Source organism: Stegostoma tigrinum, chromosome 13, assembly GCF_030684315.1.
Source record: "Stegostoma tigrinum isolate sSteTig4 chromosome 13, sSteTig4.hap1, whole genome shotgun sequence".
Lineage (NCBI taxonomy): Eukaryota > Metazoa > Chordata > Chondrichthyes > Orectolobiformes > Stegostomatidae > Stegostoma > Stegostoma tigrinum.
The window spans coordinates 52,281,573-52,302,804 of record NC_081366.1 but is presented as its reverse complement, the minus strand read 5'-3'; the positions used below and the strand labels follow the sequence as shown (position 1 = coordinate 52,302,804).

Genomic DNA, 21,232 nt, shown 5'->3' with positions numbered 1-21,232 from the left:
CATTGATAATCCAAATGATCTTTCATATCACTTGCAATCTGAGAACTGAAGAGAGCTGTATCTGTTTGTACAGGTGGTCCGAGTGTAGTCTTAGGACTTTCCAAACCCAACCCAGAAACAAATATCCGAGGACTTTGGATTTTCATTTTGGGAGGCTGAATTTTATAGGAGTTGTGGCAGGTAATTTTTGAATTATCCAAGAGGCAGTGGGTCAATATGGTTGCATGCCTCAATGTACTGGCCCTTCCTTTAAGAGAGAAATAGTGAAACCTGCAGCTCATACAATCCATCACCAACCAGTATACTATTCTCATGCCTCTTATTCAACTCACTCACGGAACATGGGTGTCACTGGCTGGCCAGCAGTTATTGCCTGTCCTGAGTTGCCATTAAAAAGGTAGTGGTGAGCTGCTTTCTTGAACAACTGTAGTCCATGTGATGTAGGTTGACCCACAGTGTCCTTAGGAAGGGAATTCAGGATTTGAGCCAGTGAGACTGAAGGAACAGGAAAATATTTCCAACCTGCATGGTGAATGGCTTAGTGGGGAATTCGTAGGCGGTGGTGTTCCCATATTTCTGATGTCCTTGCCTTTCTAAATGGTAATGGTAATGGTTATGGGTTTGGAAGGTGCTGTCTAAGGGAATGAACTGTGAATCTTTAGAAGGTATACACTGCTGCTACTGAGCATCAGTAGGAGAGGGAGTAAATTTTGGTGGATCTGGTGCCAATCAAATAGAGTTGCTTTGTCCTGGAAGATGTTAAGCTTCTTGAGTGTTTTTCAGTTTGCATTCATCCAGGAAAATGGGGAGTATTTCATCACACTCCTGACTTGTGCCTTGTAGGCAGGCTTTTGTGAAAAGGTAGGTGGGTTATTTGCTGCAGGTTCCTTAGACTCTGAACTTCCAGTCACTGTATGTATATGACTAATCCAATTCAGTTTTTAATCACTGCTAATCCCCAGAATGTTGAAAGTGATGGATTCAATGTTGGTGATGCATTGAATACCAAAGAGCAATGGTTAGATTCTCTCTTGTTGGAGATGTTAAGTGGCTGCCACTTGTGGGGTTAGGAGGTGTTATCCTGAGTGAACTGAATCAATCTTAGTGACATAAAGGTGCTTGAACTCATTATTCATTATTGAAGGAGACAGATGTGTGGTGGAAGGGAGATATTAAAACTATTTACAGTGGTGTAAAGACGTTGGAGGTAACCTTTGCATTCTAAAATGATGCTATTCAGCAAGTAGTTTGGCAGCAGACAATAGGACCCAAGAGTGGTTTTGTTGTCTATATAATCTGACAATGAATGATGAAATCAATTTCCAGCCATGGGAACAAGAGTGAGGGCTGTACAAAAGCAGTGAACAGGTTGAGAGGAAGTAATGGATTTCATGGGGATAATGGTGAAAGTGAAGATATTTTCGAAAGATTGACAGCTGAAGAAATATTATGGTGAATAAAGAAGCAAAGGCTAGATGATTGGAATTTAGAAAGTGTAAGGCTGACAAAGAAGGAAGTTGACTTAGGAAGTAATAGGTAGCAGTTGTACACTCTATTACAGAGGTGGTTAGAGATGTTCTTATCATTGATGACATGATGATAATAGCAAGACCAGTAGAAACATCATAATCATTTCAAGGGCTGAAAGCCAACCTCAGTGTTTTACATAAAGTTGCATCAATCTGGAATGGGGATCTGAGATGTTTTACAGAGTGCTTTTCATGACCATCAGATATCTAGAATCACCTTACAAACATTTGCATGACGTGTCATCACTGTTATGTGGAAACACAGGGGTAATATCTCCCATAAATTCCCATACACTAGAATTGTAATAATAAACAAATAATCTGATGTGGATTGAGGGCTAAATATTCGTTGGGAGACTAGAGATAACTCTTCAGCTTTTTTTTTTCGAAAGAGTGCCATGGGATTTTTTTGAAAACAACAACTGGAAGATTCAGTGTCAGTTTAACCTCTCTGAAAAAAGAACATTCCACAGCGCTACACACCCTCAAGAAAACATTGTGTTGTCAGCCTTGATATTCGTGTCCCTGAGATGTAACTTGAACTTAAAAGGCAAAGATGCAACCAACAGTGAGTCATAGTTGACATCTGGTAATGGTGAAGTATTTTAGATTGACCCAGTTCTTTTCATCCTAAAAACCTTTAATAACTTTGGTGCCAAGTCTTACGAAAGCCAAAATAAGATTGGAAACTTTAGTTGAAAAGGAAAATGCTGCGTGTAGTTGATGAACTACTTGTATAGCTCAATCAAGGCAGCTCACCGATATGAGCGAGAACAGTATGTTCTCATGCTTATGTGATTATACAATGCAAAGCCACATCTACGCAGCTAAGAAAATTTACTTGCCGCTATTGTCCACTCAATGAGAACAAAAAGAGTTAAGTGATTTGTTTCTAGCTCCATCTTACCAAAAGATTGCACATTACATCTTTTAAATTTGTGTATGGGATGTGGACACCATTTGCTTGGCCTGCATTTATTGCCCAGCCCCAGTAACCATTGAGAAGTTGATGGTGAACAGCCATTGGCCACTGGAGTCCAGAGAAACTAATGATGTAAACAGGCAAAGGTCAAGACCATTTAGCACACATCATAAGAAAATGTACTGAAAAATAATCACACTTATCTGGACCATCTCTACTGTCAGTCATTCTTGCCTACTCTCTCATGATGAAAGGTAAACCCGTTTGTAGAAAAGGGTTACCTACACTTTTCTCATTCCTTATAGTAAAAGCCACTGCTCAGCATTTCCATTCTTGAAATGCATGAGTCAAGAGCTCATTTCTTCAATCTATCAAGCACGATGCACAAATATTATAAATAGGAGAGCCATAATAGGAACTCGAATAAAAGTAAAATATTGCAGATGCTGGAGATCTGAAGTAAAAATGCAAAGTATTGAAGAAATTCAGCAAGTCTGGTAGCATGGATAGAGAGATAAATCGGAGGTTTATAACAGCTTATGAATGACAGGTAGTAAAAGACTTTGTACCTCAGGCAGTATTAACATTTTAACCTGTAGATTCAAATCTGTTAAGAAGAATTTTAAAAAATTCGAATAAATGTGTAAATTTAAACCAAATCCTGAATAAACATTATTGTCATGCAGGAATTACTTTTCTCATTAATCAGCTGCAATTCAAATTTTTTCCTCATATTATTTGGTTTTTCTTTAAACAGGTGTCTGCCATTAACATCTGATTCCATATCTCAAAACAAAAGTTGTGCTGAAATTCTTTTTCAAAAGCTTAAGCTTTCAATCAATGCCTCTGGCAACATTGAATTTGTTTCATGACATTCAAGTTAAAGAATGCAATTTGATCATATCTCATTCCTTTCAGTCCATTACAGTAGTTCCAGTATTTTTTAATGAGATACAATTTGAAAATATAAACATTCAGTTGGGATAATAATATGTAAGCACTATATCAAATGAAACTGTAATGCATTGTGTGATCCTCAGGGGTCTCTATAGTTTCTAGGATTATATGCTTGACGTGATACAGCACAGGCAGGACATGTCAATAATACTATATTATTTTTCAAATTCAACAACAAAAACCTAATCAATCAAATACAAAAGAATCATTAATTATGTTACTGTCTTATCAAATTTACAATAGGATAGAAAGTTTGGAAGAAACTACCCAAAACAGTCAGAAACTTGAGATTAAGATTCTGGCTAATGTGACAAAATCAAGAACGAGTCACGTCAACTCATCAATGAAGTTACAATACAAGTTACAAGCAACAGCCTGCCTTGGTGTGATCTTCTCAAGTCATTTGGAAACTAACAAGACTTAGTTGTTTCAAACTGAAGTGTGGGTTACTTGTATGCTAGAACAGGAACTGGCTGACTGAAGCACTGGACTTATGGGCAAACTGAAGATAAACTAAAAGCTTAGGTGACTGATGTTTTAAACTGGAAGATAAATATTTCAGGTGAAAGATCAGGAAACTGCTGTCTTCAAATTCTTAAGCTATTTCTTGCTACTTTGGTCAGCGTCATTAAGCCGTCACTTTTTGGTGTCATCAGCCATAATGATCCTACTGCCATCATGAGTTAAATATTTACCTCCATATTTTACTTCTGTAGATTGAAAACACAGGGCTTTTATGAAGCATGAGAATCTGCAATCGTTGGTATTCAGTTTTCTATTCCACATATAACATAGCTAGTACTGGTCTTTGAGGAAAGACCACTCATGAAGGATCTACAGACAAAGCGTACATCAAATGTCACACACTGCATAAATAAATAGACCAATTCTTTCTTTCATTTATCTGATTGCTGTATGGTATATGTGATGTTCAGTATTAGGAATGAAAGTTGGCTGATGATAACTTCTGCATATCTGACCTTTCACACCTTAATAATTCTCATTTGCATGTTTATACAATCAATCAGTTAACTTTTATGTTGATATCATACTGTGACTCATCTGAGTGATAATGCCAGAAAAGGCTTGTTAGTTTTCAAATGACTTATGAAGATTACAGCAGGGTGGCCTGCTTTTATTTTCTCTGACTTCATTGATGAGTTGATTTGACTCATTGTTGACGATATAGCATTAGCCAGAATCTTAATCTCAAATTTCTACCTGTTTTGGGCGGTTTCATTGGAAGCTAAAACTTCCAAATGAATTTCAGTTGGATTGCCATCCAAGATGTTGTTAATTATCACACAAGTCACTTTAAAACAAAATTACTCAATTGACCTATAATCAAAAATAGCACTGTGGGTCAAATTGAATAAAGGAACAGCCACTTAAGAATAATATATATTATAAACTCCCCCAAATTACAGAGGAAAAATGGGAGAAGACATAGTAAGCAGTGATATCAAACAATGTAATTGATGAAATAAAAACTGTTCTGAGGAAGGGTCACTGGACCTGAAATAGAAACTCTGATTTCTGGCCACAGATGCTGCCAGACCTGCTGAGCTTTTCCAGCAACCTCTGTTTTTGTTTGTGAGTGTAGTTGAAGAGTTGCAGTCAATTTCAAAAGGCTTACATTCACACCGCAGAAATTAATTCTTTGCACGTGACAGATGCCTTTACAATAATGATTTTCTTCTACTATTTTTCATGTGCCAAGTAATATAGTCTCCAGAGATAATGGGAACTGCAGATGCTGGAGAATCCAAGATAACAAAGTGTGGAGCTGGATGAAAACAGCAGGCCAAGCAGCATCTCAGGAGCACAAAAGCTGATGTTTCGGGCTTTGACCTTTCATCAGAGAGGCGGATGGGGAGAGAGTTCTGAAGTTAATAGGGAGAGCGTGGGAGGCGGACCGAAGATGGATAGAGGAGACGATAGGTGGAGAGGAGAGTATAGGTGGGGAGGTGGGGACGGGACAGGTCAGTCAGGGGAGGACGGACAGGTCAAGGAGGCGGGATGAGTTGGTAGGTGGGAAATGGAGGTGCGGCTTGAGGTTGGAGGAGGGGATAGGTGAGAGGAAGATCAGGTTAGGGAGGCGGGGATGAGCTGGGCTGGTTTTGGGATACAGTGGGGGGAGGGGGAGATTTTGAAGCTTGTGAAGTCCACATTGATACCATTGGGCTGCAGGGTTCCCAAGTGGAATATGAATTGCTGTTCCTGCGACCTTCGGGTGGCACTGCAGGAGGCCCATGATGGACATGTCGTCTAAGGAATGGGAGAGGGAGTTAAAATGGTTCGTGATTGAGCAGTGCAGTTGTTTATTGCGAAGTGAGTGGAAGTGTTCTGCAAAGCGGTCCCCAAGCCTCCGCTTGGTTTCCCCAATGTAGAGGATGCCACACCGGGTACAGTGGATACAGTATACTACATTGGCAGATGTGCAGGTGAACATCTGCTTAATATGGAAAGTCATCTTGGGGCCTGGGATGTGGGTGAGGGAGGAGGTGTGGGAGCAAGTGTAGCACTTCCTGTGGTTGCAGGGGAAGGTGCCAGGTGTGATAGGGTTGGAGGGGAGTGTGGAGCGGACAAGGGAGTCATGGAGAGAGTGGTCTCTCCAGAAGGCAGACAAAGGTGGAGATGGAAAAATGTCTTGGGTGGTGGGGTCGGATTGTAGATGGCGGAAGTGTCGGAGGATGATGCATTGTGTCTGGAGGTTGGTGGTGTGGTTTGTGAGGACAAGGGGGATTCTCTTTTGGCGGTTATGGCAGGGGGCGGGGTGTGAGGGATGTGTTGCAGCAAATGCGGGGAGACACGGCCAAGGGTGTTCTCGACCACTGCGTGGGGGGGATTTTGCGGTCCTTGAAGAACACGGCCATCTTGGATGTGCGGGAGTGGAATGCCTCATCCTGGGAGCAGATGCAGCGGAGGCGAAGGAATTGGGAATAGGGGATGGAATTTTTGCAGGGGGGTGGGTGGGAGAAGGAGTATTCTAGGTAGCTGTGGGAGTCGGTGGGCTTGAAGTGGACATAAGGTTTTAGCTGGTTGCCTGAGATGAAGACAGAGAGGTCCGGAAAGGTGTGGGATGTGTTGGAGATGGCCCAGATGAACTTGAGGTTGGGGTGGAAGGTGTTGGTGAAGTGGATGAACTGTTCGAGCTCCTCTTGGGAGCAAGAGGTGGCGCCGATACAGTCATCAATGTAACGGAGGAAGCAGTGGGGTTTGGGGCCAGTGTAGGTGTGGAAGAGGGACTGTTCCACCTAACCTACAAAGAGGCAGGCATAGCTTGGCCCCACACGGGTACCCATGGCCACCCGCTTTGTCTGTAGAAAGTGGGAGGAATCGAAAGAGAAGTTGTTGAGTGTGAGGACGTGTTCAGCTAGGCAGATGAGGATATCGGTGGAGGGGCACCTTCCCCTGCAACTGCAGGAAGTGCTACACTTGCGCCCACACTTCCTCCCTCACCCCCATCCCAGGCCCCAAGATGACTTTCCATATTAAGCGGATGTTCACCTGCACATCTGCCAATGCAGTACACTGTATCCGGCTTGGGGACCGCTTTGCAGAACACTTCCGCTCGGTTCACAATAAACAACTGCACCTCCCAGTCGCAAACTACTTCACAAGCTTCGAAATCTCCCCTTCCCCCACTGCATCCCAAAACCAGCCCAGCTCGTCCCCTCCCCCCACTGCATCACAAAACCAGCCCAGCTCATCCCCACCTCCCTAACCTGTTCTTCCTCTCACCTATCCCCTCCTCCCACCTCAAGCCGCTCCTCCATTTCCCACCTACTAACCTCATCCCGCCTCCTTGACCTGTCCATTCTCCCCAGACTGACATATCCCCTCCCACCGGTCCACCTATACTCTCTCCACCTATCTTCTCCTCTATCCATCTTCGGTCCGCCTCCCACTCTCTCCCTATTAATTTCAGAACCCTCTCCCCATCCCCCTCTCTGATGAAGGGTCAAGGCCCAAAACGTCAGCTTTTGTGATCCTGAGATGCTGCATGGCCTGCCGTGTTCATCCAGATTCACACTTTGTTATCTTAATATAGTCTCCAAACTTGCTTTAGTTGGATTATTTCCATTTTACATGTTTATTAATTACAATTTACTGGAATTGAAAGTTCATGCTGCACACTTGATCAATAAGCAAATGATGCATGGTTAATTGGATGCATGGTTAATTTAGTTTAAAACCAAGTGGAACGCAAGCTGACTGCAGGATATCTAGAGAATAGTTCTCTCCAAATAAGCCATCTGGGTCAACCATAAGAAACTACTTGTTTTTTTTTCTCATTCTCTTTACAAAAGGAAGCTTGTCATGGGTTTTGCTGGCCAATGTTTATTGCCCATCCACAACTGCCCTTGAAAAGGTGGTGGTGAGTTGTCTTCTCGAATTACTGCAGTCCAGGATGGATGGATACGCCCGACATTTCGGTTAGGAAAGATCTTCATGGATTTTGACCCAGAGAGAGTAAAGGAAAAAGTGGCAATATAATTCCAAGTCAAGGTTGTGTGTGGCTTGCAGAGAACTTGAAGGCATTGGTGTTCCCATATATCTGCTGCCTGTCCTTTGAGATGTTGGAAGTTGGGGATTGGAAGATGTTGAAGGAGTCTCGGGGAGTTGCTGCAATGTATCTTATTGACGGTGCATACTGCTGCCACTGTGCATTGTTGGTAGAGGGACTGAATGTTTAACTGGTGGATAGGAGATTCTTTAGTATTGGAGATGCTTCTGTGGCCAACAGCGTGACTCTTTGGTATTATGGTCATGGATGCCACTGAACAGCTGCAGGATATTCTTACTGGGTGCAGTGAACAACCAGAGATTGTAGCCCACAATAAATCAAATGGCATTGATTAGGGGATGGATATTGTCACGCAATCAGAATTCAGGAAATAAGCAGAAAATTAGCAAGATCAACAAGTCAATTCCAAATTATCCCCAGTGCCACATGCAAGAGAATGCAGAAATAGAAGATGAGATAAATGGATGTGCGATTGGAATGATAGCACAGGAGAGAAGGGGGGACTTTAGTTTCTGTGATACTGGAACTGACTGTAGGTGAGGTGGCACCTGTACCAGACGGTTGCACCTAAACAAAGCTGTAATTGAGTTCCTTACAGGGCATTTTCCCAGCGCTGTTGGGGAGAGTATAAATGATCTCAGCAGGGGTATCGGATCCAGGAGACAATATTAGATAGGAATACCAGGGAGTAATATAGTAATATAAGAAGTTCAGAAAGATTGGAAAGGGGAGAAAATGGTGTGTTACCTTCAGTTATTGGAGAGCTTTGGAGATAGAGTATTGCTCAGAGTCTTCAAGCACAGAATTAATTTGGCAAAAGCTAAGGAAGAAAAAGAGATGTAACTACATTGTTTGATGCAATATATAAATGACCTGATCACAAGAAAATTACAGAGGTGTAAACATGATTGTGTATTTGTAATGGGGAAATTTAATTACCCAAACATAGACTGAGATACTGACGGTGTAGAGCACAATGAGCAGCAAATGATTTTAGATTGGATAAGGATAAGATTTTGGCTCTTAAATTTGATAAGGCAACATGTCTGGATAGAATGCATCTAAAAATACTTACGGAAGTGAGAGTGAAAATTGCAGAGGCAATTATTATCATCTTTTAATCTTTACTGAACTCTGCAGAAGTGCTGAAGAATGATGAGTTGCCAGCATTATGTCCTTGTCCAAGAAAGCTTATAGCGATAAGCACAGCAACTACAGCACAGTCAGTTTAACACAAGTAACAGGAAAATTTACACAAACAATTATTTTGAATAGGATTAATAGTTACTTAAAAATACAATTAATATGAAGAGCCAAAATGGATTTGTGAAGAGAAGATTGGTGCTTGATTTTCTGGTGTTTTTTTCAAAAAGTAACATCCAAGAGGGTTAACGAGGGAAAGGTTGCTAATATTGGAATACGTGGATTTCCCAAACTTGTTTGATAAAGTACCTCATAATAGACTTGTGAGCTAAAGTTATGGTTAATTGAATAACTGGACTGTAGAAATATGGATACAAAATTGGCTAAGGGATATGCAGCAGCGTGTAATGGTTAATGAATATTTTTTGTACTGGAGGAAGGCTTGCAGTGGTGTGTCCAAGGGGTCAATAGTGAGTTCCAAGTTTGCAGATGATACAATATTAGGGAGAACTGTAAACTGTGAAGAAGACATTGTAGAACTTCAAAAGGACATTGACATGTTTGGAGTGTGCAGATGAGTGGCAGATGATACTCAATGTGGAAAGTATGACGTGATATATTTTGATTCAGAGAACATGGGGAGATAGTATAAAATTATAAGTATGACTCCAGATGGTTTGTGGAGCACAAAGACCTGGGTGTAAAGGTGTATTAATCATTAAGTAGACAGGGTAGATGGTGAATGCAGTTCGGAAAGCATACAGTATCCAAAGCTTCATTAATAGGTGCAGTGAAGTTATGCTGAATTCATATAGGGCCTTGGCTCCCATTGATTCCAGTTTTCTTCAGGATCCTTGATGTAGTAATTGTCTTGTTCAAATGAGGTTAGGCTTAAAATACTAGAAGGCTTTATATTCATTCCAGTCTTTGATTTTAATCATAGACATTTCCTTTGATTGATAGGCTAAGGATGTTTGACATCAAACTTGACCAACCGCATTCAAAATATGACTGCATGGCTTCATAGGGATAATGATTGATGTTCAGAAAAACCAATACAAACCAATAAGATTGAGGTGTAAAATCCAACCCAATTTTGTGCTGGTTAAAGATTACTGTGGCTATTATTGCAAAAAAGAATGGAAGATTGCTAAGTATTAAGATATTTGAGAACAAGAATTAGTTCATCAAGGTTTGAGCTCTACCATATAAAGACCAGTAGTCTTCTTTTTAAATGACGTTTTTGTTTTTGCTTTCTCTTTGCTTTCTTTCCCTGGTTGGTTCCATCTCATTGCTCATAGAGAATGATTCAGAAACTTGCCATTATTTCATTTGACATTCCTGATGCATTTAAGAGATAGAGATAGATGAAAAATAGGAGCAAGAGGAGCCAATTCAGCTCCTCAAGCCTACTCTGCCATTCAATGTGATCACAGCTGATCCTCTACTTCATTGCCATATTCCCATTTTTCTATTTTTTTAGTTAGAACAGGTTGAAAATTGCACAGAAAATCAAGATTGCATTATAAAGACATCCATATGCTATTTACAAATAAAACCAAACTTCTGTAGTTGCTGGATACACCAAAGTCCATGAGTGTGAATAAGTTGTAATTTATTTTCAAACTTAGAAATAAGATTTTGTTGATAGTTGGTCAGTCAAGAATGAGAGAGTTCGTCAAAAATTGTCATCGTAAACAAATCCTGGAATCCTCTCTCAATATCAAAAATCATGCATAGATATTCACTGCATTGCTCTTATTTGAGAGAAAGTTAGTTTTGCTTGCGCAAGAAAACAGTAACAAGTGAATCAATAGAAAGATATAACTTAACAGTAGATGACAGGACTAGCAATAAGGCTGTTCATATAGGCATCATATAAAATATTAGTCAATCTTTCGTGGTTTTAAACCGTTAGGAGTCCAAGAATCAATGTAGTTCATAAGTGACTTAAGCACAATTCAAATGTGGGAAAATTTAATAATTTAGTCGTCTTATTAAAATAATATACTCTACTGCCATGTCTATATTTCCCATATAATGAGAACTGTCTTGATAAGATTCTTGTAGCTCCTAAGGTAATGATACTACACAAGTAGAAGCTTGGAAATAGAACGTTATAACTGTAGTAATTTATAATTAGTCTGGTAGTTTACCTTTATTTTAGGAAAAAAAACTGACATACCAAAATCGTCAAATAAGGATTCTACAAAACTTGTCCCATTCCGGCAATCTGACGTGTTCATGTACATATAGTTAGTCTCAGAAACTGCGGAAAGAGACAGGGTAAAATTTAATTATAAAAAAGGGCAGAAACCAAGTGATCAGACACTGAAATTTCAACTTCTACACTTCTTTTAGTTGATAAACTGATACAAGTAATAGCCTGAACTAAAAATGCTGTGTAGTACCTCATGTTAAACCATTCCATGTAAAACACTGCCACCCTCCAATGTTTGTTTTCTAGCAACTCAAAGTCCTACTAATCTTTGCTTAGCTATGCCTAGTTAGGGAGACTGTCATTTCATATTAAGGCTTGTTATAAAAATTATTTACTATGGCTCGATCAGGGTCTTCAGGCAAAAGTGGAGAATTCCAGTTCCTGGTATGTGCTCAGGCTCCCCTCATAGTCACAGGGTGGGACAGAACACAAACACAGGGCTCGACATTTCTTTTAAACATCTAAAGGGTGCGGCCACCCAGGTGATGGGAGTATACTACTGATAGGCCATGTAAAACCAAAAGTCCCAGGACCCAGTATGTGCTCTATAAAAGGGGAGACCATAGGACACAGGAGGATGTTCCAATGTTTCAGGCTGAGAAATTGGTTCCAAAGGTGTTTTGAGGGAACTGAAGACAGATTCAGGTGTTTTGAAATTAGTAACCAGGAAAATAAATCACTGAACATTGTACCCAGGAGTGAGACAGGGAGCTAGTAAGGACCCTTAAGTTCCAAAAGTAACCAAAAAACTAGAAGAAACTGAAGAAACCACAAAAGGTGACCAGAGACAGAAATAAATCTCCTGATCTCATTGGATCTCTGGCTTAGGAACCAAGGAAGAGGTTCCAGACAGTGAATTGGTGCTTATAAACATGGCTGTGTGGGTGCCTGGGGAGGTGGAATTTAGCCAAGGAGCTGGTGTTAGAAAATCTTCCAGATGATGACATTAACTCACCAGAAGGTGAGCAAGTGTGAGGGCTCTCTACGTCATCAAGACAGTGACACCAAGAAGCAAAATCTCAGGTGGAGAGTGAAATTGTTCTGAAGAATGATCTGAGTGTTAACAAGACTTTCATGGCTGACTGTAATTACTGACTCCGGGTAAGATGCTAACAAATCTATGAATATTATATTTCACCACAGTTTGCTGCTTAATTTGCGTTGACTTCTTTGAGTTTTTTGGCCGTGACTTGTAAATTAATAATGACTTCATGCAAATATTGGAGTGCAATATGGATATTGAGAGATATTTTACTTTTTGACTTGGTAAAATTGTGATTATTTTTGGTAGTTCAAAGCCATGGATTCTGTGGCTTTAATCTATTAATACGGATTTGGGATTTTCAAACTTCATCTATTTTAAATAGCCATGATGTGGTGGTGCTGGTGGTGGACTGGGGTGGACAAGATCAGAAGTCACATGACACCAGGTTATAGTCTAACAGGTTTACATGAAATTACAAGCTTTCGAAGTGCTATTCCTTCATCAAGTGAAGTGGTTATAGTCCAACAGGTTTATTTGAAATCACAAGCTTTCAAAGCACTGCTCCTTCATCAGGTGAAGTTGGTTATCACCTGACAAAGGAGCAATGCTCCGAAAGCTTGTGATTTCAAATAAACCTGTTGGACTATAACCTAGTGTCATGTGTCTTCTGACCTATTTTAAATAGGCTAGTTAATAAGTTAGTCCTAATGAGACCACAAGAAATGTAGGAGTCTGGTCTAGGATCATAACACATATAAATCAGTCTCAAATTTCTGATGAACATAATTAAAACTGGTGCAACAGCTCAATGGGAAAGGGTTAAAACGCTTCAGGTTAATGAAACTTTGATGTAAGTTTTGACCTGAATTCACAGGTTCTCTTAATTTGTAACGGTCTAATCTCAGTTCATGGGGTTTTTTGTTCCTAATACCTGACATCCCTTTAATATTATTATATAGTTTTTTCTAACTTGCCATCAGAATTCCAAAAGAAGCACTCTCCAATACAATGACATTTGACATCAGGTTCAGTTTAATTTTAAGTTACTAATATGGAACCAGGTATCGTTGCTTTATTCTTATTCAAAATGAAAATATGTTTTTATGCTGTTCCAGTGAACATCTGGTTATAGAGTCATATGGTTCTACAGCACTGAAACAGGCCCTTTGGTCCAACTTGTCCATGCTGAACAGATACCTAAATTAATCCACCCCCATTTGCTAGCATTTGGCTCCTCCCCCCCAAACCCTTCCTATCCATTTAGCCATCCAGATGCCTTTTAAATGTTGTAATTGTACTAGTCTCCACCACTTTCTCTGGCAGCTCATTCCATACATGCACCACCCTCTGCATGAAAAAGTTGCTCCTTCTTGTGAAAAAGATCATTAGGTGTGATCTTACTATATATGGTAATCAACAATTGTATGATTTCATACTCATTGCTTCGCCAGATGCATTTAGTGTTATAAGTACTAAAATTAAAGGTAAAGTTGCCATAGCCTTATCAGGCCATAGGATTGCTCTCTCACTCGGGAGAGATGACTGCTGGTGGTTTAACCCAAGGATGAGGAGAGAGGTTAAGCAGCACTATGGGATAATCATATTTCAACTATTAGGCTAAATTTTCAATCAATTTTCAATTGACCTTGAAGAAAACTGCCCAAAAAGATCTTTATGGCACAGGTTTCCATTTTCCATACCTTACTTTATTTCTAGTGTCAAATCAAGTGGATGTAACCAGGCAGAGTAAGCAGCCAATCACAATGAAGCATTTCAACAGCTAAAAGAACTTTAAAAACACACACACTGAAAGCTTTTAACTTAAATTTTAAGGTTTGCAGATAACAGAATAAATACATGGGGCATACATGTGGGATTAAAGTAGAAGATAAAAAAAATGTTTTAAAAAATATTTTTAAAATTATTGGAACTTCTTATCAAAATCAAAGAATTTAACATTCAGCAAATATAAATGACATTTTTAGAAATAGAAAGGGTGTTTCATAGCAATTATGAACTTTGCATGTCATTAAAAATAAGATGCAACCTTTTCATTGATTCTTACAGCAAAACTAAGAACATAAATGAGGAATATTGTCAGTCATGTATTTCCAATTGATTGCCGAATAGAGAGATGGATAGGGACTTCAGGAAGGGGAATCTCAAAAAGACATCTTGTGAGAAGTATAGCGTCACTGGTAACAGCTCCAGTTTTCAGCATTTGACTGCACATGTTCAGATTCAGAGAAAGGTGCTGGTTTCTGAGTAGTATTGGCAGAACACAAAGCTAGCTGTCATTCAAGTTTGTGTCTTTAAAACATAAAAGCCTAAGATAACACTTTTGATGTAAAATATTTCAATTATTCTTTTTAAATGACTTTATTCTTTCCAGGTAATACTTGGCCAAGGCAATCACCCACAGCCATCAAATATTACTAGACAGCTCAAAAACGATTCTTTGAAAATACAACTTACATTGAAAACATAAATGGCAAACCTAGAAATGTAATAATACACTTTAAGTAGACATATTGTACAAATTATTGAACTGTCAATTAAGTATTAATGAGTTCCACGTGCTGACACAGATTACTGCAAATGACTTTGCAGATGACACCAAAAACGGAGGTGTAGTGGATAGCGAAGGAGGTAACCTCAGTGCACAACACAATCTTAATCAGATGGGCCAATGGGCTGAGGAGTGGCAGATGGAATTTAGTTTAGGTAAGTGTGGGGTGCTGCATTTTGGAAAGGCTCATCAGGGCAGGAATTATACTTTCAATAATAAGGTCCTGGGGAGTGTTGCTGAATAAAAAAAACGTTGGAGTGTAAGTTCATGGTTCCTTGAAAGTGGAGCTGCAGGTAGATAGGATAATGAAGGTGTTTGGTACGCTTGCCTTTATTGGTCAGTGCATTGAGTATAGCAGTTGGGAGGCCATGTTCCAGCTCTACAAGACATTGATTCGGACACTTTTGGAATGCTGCGTTCAATTTTGGTTGCGGGTGCTATTGGAAGGATGTTGTGAAACTTGAAACGGTTCAGAAGCGATTTGTAAGGATGTTGCCAGGGTTGAAAGGTTTGAGCTACAGGGAGAGGCTGAATAGGCCAAGGCTAATTTCCTTGGAGTGTTAGAAGCTGAGGGTGACCTTATAGAGGTTTATAAAATCATGAGGGGCATGGATAGGGTGAATAGCTAAGGGCTTTTCCCCAGGGTGGCAGAGTCCAAGACTAGGGAGCATTGCTTTAAGGTGAAAGGAGAAAGATTAAAAAGGGACCAAAGGGACAATGTTTCCACGGAGAGGGTGGTGTGTGAATGGAATGAGCTGCCAGAGAAAGTGGTGGAGGCTGGTACAATAACAACCTTTAAAAGGCACCTGGATAGGTATATGAATAGGAAGTGTTTAGAGGGATATGGGCCAAATGCTGGCAAATGCGATAATATTAATTAAGACTATCTGGTCAGTATGGACGAGTTGGACCAAAGGACCTGCTTCCGTGCTGTACAGCTCTATTTCTTTGAGAGATCAGAGTTTTGTAAATGAAGCAGTCATTGAAATATTTCTGCCATCAATTAAATGTGGTTGACGTAAGCCACACTTTAAGAGTTAGCTGAAACTCATAATAGTCCTGAAGAGGCATGACGTTGTCAAATTACTGTAAAACTTCAAAGCTGTTAAACCATTTAGCTCATTGTATCTGGAAATTGTTAGACAGCACAAAACTGCTTTAATCTCTTCCAGGAACTGAAGCAAATGTTTGCTCTTTTTGCATATCTTTACATGATAAAGGGTAAAAGCTGATAATTCTGTCTTATCATGTGGATCCACACAAAGCCCCATACAATAGAACTGTTGAATGAACTTATCACCAGATGTTACAGGTTATAAACATTCTTGATTTATAACCAAACTTAAAAATTAGACAGCGATGTGACATTCGGTGTAATGGCAAAGTGAAATTTCAATTACATTCATTACAGGAGATAACACAATTTTAAAGAGAATGTGTATGAAAATGTTCAGAAGGGAAATAACCCACTGAAGAGTTGCGTTCTATAGGGTTAAGAATTGAAAGCGGGGTGGGTGGTGAAGGGTGAGATTACATTAGGTAGTTTTTCATTAACAGCATGAGTTCATTGGGTCAAATGGCCTCTTTCTGGGTTGTGGTTTTGTTTTTATGATTCACTGAAACCCAGCTAACTGGTGTGGGATGCCAGTGAAGAGAACAGAACACTTTCTATTTCAAGCATTAATTGTCAAAAGTTTACAATCTAAGGTTGCATAAAGCATATATATATATATATATATATATATACAATAGCGCAGCGTCTATTATTTCACAACAGAGGCAGATGAAATTGCAGAACATCCCCTAGTGAGCTGGCCATTATTTCAGCCCTAACCTGGTGCTCTTGTGAACAGTAATAGTATTTCTACCTCTGGGTCAGGAGGGCCAGATTTAAGTTCCACCTGCTCCAGAGATGTATCATAACATATCTTGAAGACGTAACATTTAAAAATAAATTGAACATATCCAGAAGAGCACCCTTATGGTCAGGTGTGTCATTTGTTTTGTATTTTACAAATGAAAGAGGTTGACTAATTCGGACTTAGGGACAGATTTGTGGTGTAAGATCCCTTTAGGATCCAGAGATTTTCACTTTGGGAGCTAACTCCTTTCAGACACAGCTCATGTTTGTCACTATACAGTGATAGCGACAGTAATGGTGATAAAATCTGAATTATTGTGCATCGCTCCCAGTTGAGGGAGAAACGAAATTGAGAGTGAGCAATGAAGTTAAGGAAAATACAAATGCAAACAAAGTTTAATACTTCATAAACTATGGCATAATCTCAACTCCAGAACTCTGATTTAGTGTAGAGAGAGAAGCAATTTGCTGATGTCACTGACCAGATGGTGGTTGAAGTCTCTGCAACATGCTGCTTACTGTTACTGTCTTCTCTCGGGTCGTGGCACTCAGGTACTCATGGTCCAATAATTTCAGTAACAGACTCAGTTCCGGGATCAGCTGCTCCACCACTAAAGGATGAAAAGCATGTTCCTTAATTATCCCATGACACAAAATGCATTTTCCAGGATAAGCCACGCCAGTAACTTGTGCAACACCTCAAAACATTTTTAAATGTGGGAAATACTGATATGGTGGGTCGCAAACAGGAGGAAACGGGAGTGGAATGGAAAGTTTAGGATTGATAGCTGTAAATACAGATGAAGAAAATTGTTTATCGAAACAAGGCAGGTCGATGGAAATGTAGACAAAATTCAGTTAAATAACTCCAAAGATACAGAAGCTTTGGTTGAATGAGCTGGTGGTAATGGTGAAGAGATGGGATGGGGTGAAGGGATGAGGTGAAGAATACCAGTGTTAGTTATAAGACAATGGATGCAGAGATGGAGAAAATCAATAGAAGAACATGTGGAGTGCTGACATTATGATTTCTTAACATATTTATAAGTTACACATCCAGTTAGAAATTGCAAAAAACACATTCCAGTCAACTGTTTTAATATTATATTAATTTGTATTTTGTATGATATTCTTTAATTGAAAACCTCAAATTGTTTCTGTAGCCATGCCATTTGTGATATACCATTAACCATGAGTACTTCTTCTTTGATTACTATTTTCAGAAAACAATGTCTTAAGACAGACCTCAAATTTGGAAGGACAAAATCAAAAGTCTTGAAAAATAAAGGTAAAGCGAACCTGATATTAAAATTTGGCACCTTTTTCATTCTTTCATGGGATGGAGTGAGGAGTTTCAGGATTCTGACCCAGAAAATAAGGAGTAAAGAGATACATTTTCAAAGCAAACTCGTGTAGCTTGAAAGGAAATTCAAATGGTCATGTTTCCTTGCTAACATAGGACATATGGGTAAAAACTGGTTCTTTAGCACATCTAGTCCAGATCAGTGTTTATGATCCAGTTAACTCTCTTCCCATCTTCCCTCATCTAGATCTGTCTCTGCAATTTTCTGTTTCCTTCTCCTCCCTTCATTTGTATAGATTGTCCTTTAAATCCATCTACTCTATCCACTTCAACCATTCCAACTGGTAGCAGGTTCTCCTGTCTTACCACTCTATGGGTAAAGAACCTCCTTCTGTATTCTCTATTTAAATTCTTGGTATCTACCATAAATTGATGGCCTCTAGTCATACTGTTTCCCCACAAAAAAACACTCCCTCTATATGTGAGAGATAATGGAAACTGCAGATGCTGGAGAATCCGAGATAACAAGATGTGGACCTGGATGAACACAGTGGGCCAAGCAGCATCTTAGGAGCACAAAAGCTGACATTTCAGGCTGAGACCCTTCATTAGAAAAGGGGGATGGGGAGAGGGTTCTCAAATAAATAGGGAGAGGGGGGAAGAGGATCGAAGATGGATAGAGGACAAGATAGATGGAGAGGAGACAGACAAGTTAAAGGGGCGGGGATGGAGCCAGTAGAGGTGAATATAGGTGGGGAGGTAGGGAGAGGATAGGTCAGTCTGGGGAGGACAGTCAGGTCAAGGGGGCGGGATGAAGTTAGTAGGTAGGAAATGGACGTGCGGATTGAGTTGGGAGGAGGGGATAGGTGAGAGGAAGAACAGATTAGGGAGGCGGGGATGAGCGGGGCTGGTTTTGGGATGCAGTAGGGGGAGGAGAGATTTTGAAGCTGGTGAAGTCCACATCGATACCATTGGGCTGCAGGGTTCCCAAGCGGAATATGAGTTGCTGTTCCTGCAACCTTTGGGTGGCATCATTGTGGCACTGCAGGAGGCCCAGGATGGACATGTCATCCAAGGAATGAAATGGTTCGCGAGTGGGAGGTGTAGTTGTTTACTGCGAACTGAGTGTAGGTGTTCTGCAAAGCGTTCCCCAAGCCTCCGCTTGGTTTCCCCAATGTGGTATACTGCATCCGCTGTACCCGTTGTGGCTTCCTCTACATTGGGGAAACCAAGCGGAGGCTTGGGGACTGCTTTGCAGAACACCTACACTCAGTTCGCAGTAAACAACTGCACCCCCCACTCGCGAACCATTTCAACTTCCCCTTACACTCCTAAGACGACCTGTCCATCCTGGGCCTCCTGCAGTGCCACAATGATGCCACCCGAAGGTTGCAGGAACAGCAACTCATATTCCTCTTAGGAACTCTGCAGCCCAGTGGTATCAATGTGGATTTCACAAGCTTCAAAATTTCCCCTCTCCCCACTGCATCCCAAAACCAGCCCAGCTCATCCCCCGCCTCCCTAGCCTGTTCTTCCTCTCACCTATCCACTCCTCCCACCTCAAGCCGCACCTCTATTTCCTACCTACTAACCTCAACCCGCCCCCTTGACCTGTCTGCCCTCCCCGGACAGACCTATCTCTTTCGTACCTCCGCACCTATACTAACCTCTACTGGCTCCATCCCCACCCCTGTAACTTGTCTGTCTCCTCTCCACCTATCTTTTCTTCTATCTATCTTCGATCCACCTCCCCCTCTCTCCCTATTTATTTCAGAACTGTCTCCCCATCCCCCTTTTCTGATGAAGGGTCTCGGCCCGAAACGTCAGTTTTTGTGCTCCTAAAATGCTACTTGGCCTGCTGTGTTCATCCCGCTCCACAGCTTGTTATCTCACTCTCTCTCTATATGTCACAGTTGGTTATATGGTGCTTGAGGTCAAGGCCAGTGGTTCCCATTTCACTCCTAAAGTTCAGTTTCTCCTCCATGAAGCTAAGTTATCCTGGCAGAACTCAACTGGGCATTGGTATTGGTGTCTAAGTGGCCCTTGACAGTAACATCAAACACAACCATCATTTACTGCTGAGTCTAAAATTGACCAAATAGGATTTGTCTTTTTTTTTAGTGGGCAGTATACTGGAAAAGATTTCCATTTTGTCAGGTAGATGTCAATGTTGTAGATTGGAACATAGGAAAATTAGTAGGTCATTCAGGCTGTCAAGCTTATTGTGCCGTTCAATATCACAATGGCTAGATGTATTTGAGAGCCTGGCTAGATGCATGACTGGCCCAGTATTACAACACCCTTTGATGTATACATTGACAGTAACCATTTCTTGATATTGTTCCTCGGTAGCAAGCTAAATTAAACAATCTATTACTAATTAGATATCCAGCTGGTGACGGGTTGAATATCGGAACACAGGACTTGGGATCAGCAATAGGTCCTTTGGGCCCACTACACCATTTGATAGTGTCATGGCTGTTTTAGTTGCGTTCTCAGTTCCACTTTTCTGATGGCACCCTTGATTCTCTTCTCTTTCAAAAGTTTATCTAACTCAGCCTTGGGTAAATTTAAAGACCCAGTCTTCAATGCCGTTTGGAGAAAAGAACTAGAACATGACCTTTACATGTTTACATTTCAGTTTAAACAATGCATTGTTATTAAAATTTTCATCTTTATTTTCAAATCCATCCTTGCCCTTGTTCCTTCATGTCTCTGTAATCCCCTCCATCCCCCTAACACTGCAATATGTTCATGGTCTTCTAATGCTGTGCTCTATTTCAACTGTTCTGCTTCTACTGACCTTAGCTATAGTTAACTGAGTCCCAAGCTCCCGTCCTACCTCACTTTTCTCCTTTAAGGCATGCTTAAAATTTAACTTTCTGACCAAGCTCTAGTCCATCTGTCCTAACACTACCTTATGTGGCTCAGTGTCATTACTCATTTTATAACAGTCCTGTGAAGCAGCTGAGAATATTTTATCACACTAAAGATGCAATGTCAACATAAGTTGTTGTTACTTGACAATACTTGTGCAGAGATTTAGGTTATAATTTGACACTTCCAATTCCCTAAACTACTGTCTCCATCTGCAAATACATATATCAGCAGGGGTGAATCTCTTCACCTTAATACAATTAAACACTCAATTAAATACTTCTGCTAAAGATGTTTGTAAATACTTTAGTGTTGTCTTTGTGCTCATTTTCTG

The 21,232-nt window shown here is 40.3% G+C and overlaps 1 protein-coding gene across 2 annotated transcripts in view; it reads right to left on the bottom strand.

The window, feature by feature from the left end:
• Positions 1-21,232, bottom strand: part of afap1l1a (actin filament associated protein 1-like 1a) — a 195,505-nt gene that overhangs the window by 76,399 nt on the left and 97,874 nt on the right. For both annotated transcript variants that reach the window (XM_048543076.2, XM_048543075.2), the window contains exons 2-3: positions 17,201-17,329; positions 11,268-11,351 (exon numbers count right to left, since the gene is read on the bottom strand). In XM_048543076.2, the coding sequence (XP_048399033.1) occupies positions 11,268-11,351; positions 17,201-17,329 (213 nt within the window). The remainder of the gene's footprint in view (positions 1-11,267; positions 11,352-17,200; positions 17,330-21,232) is intronic.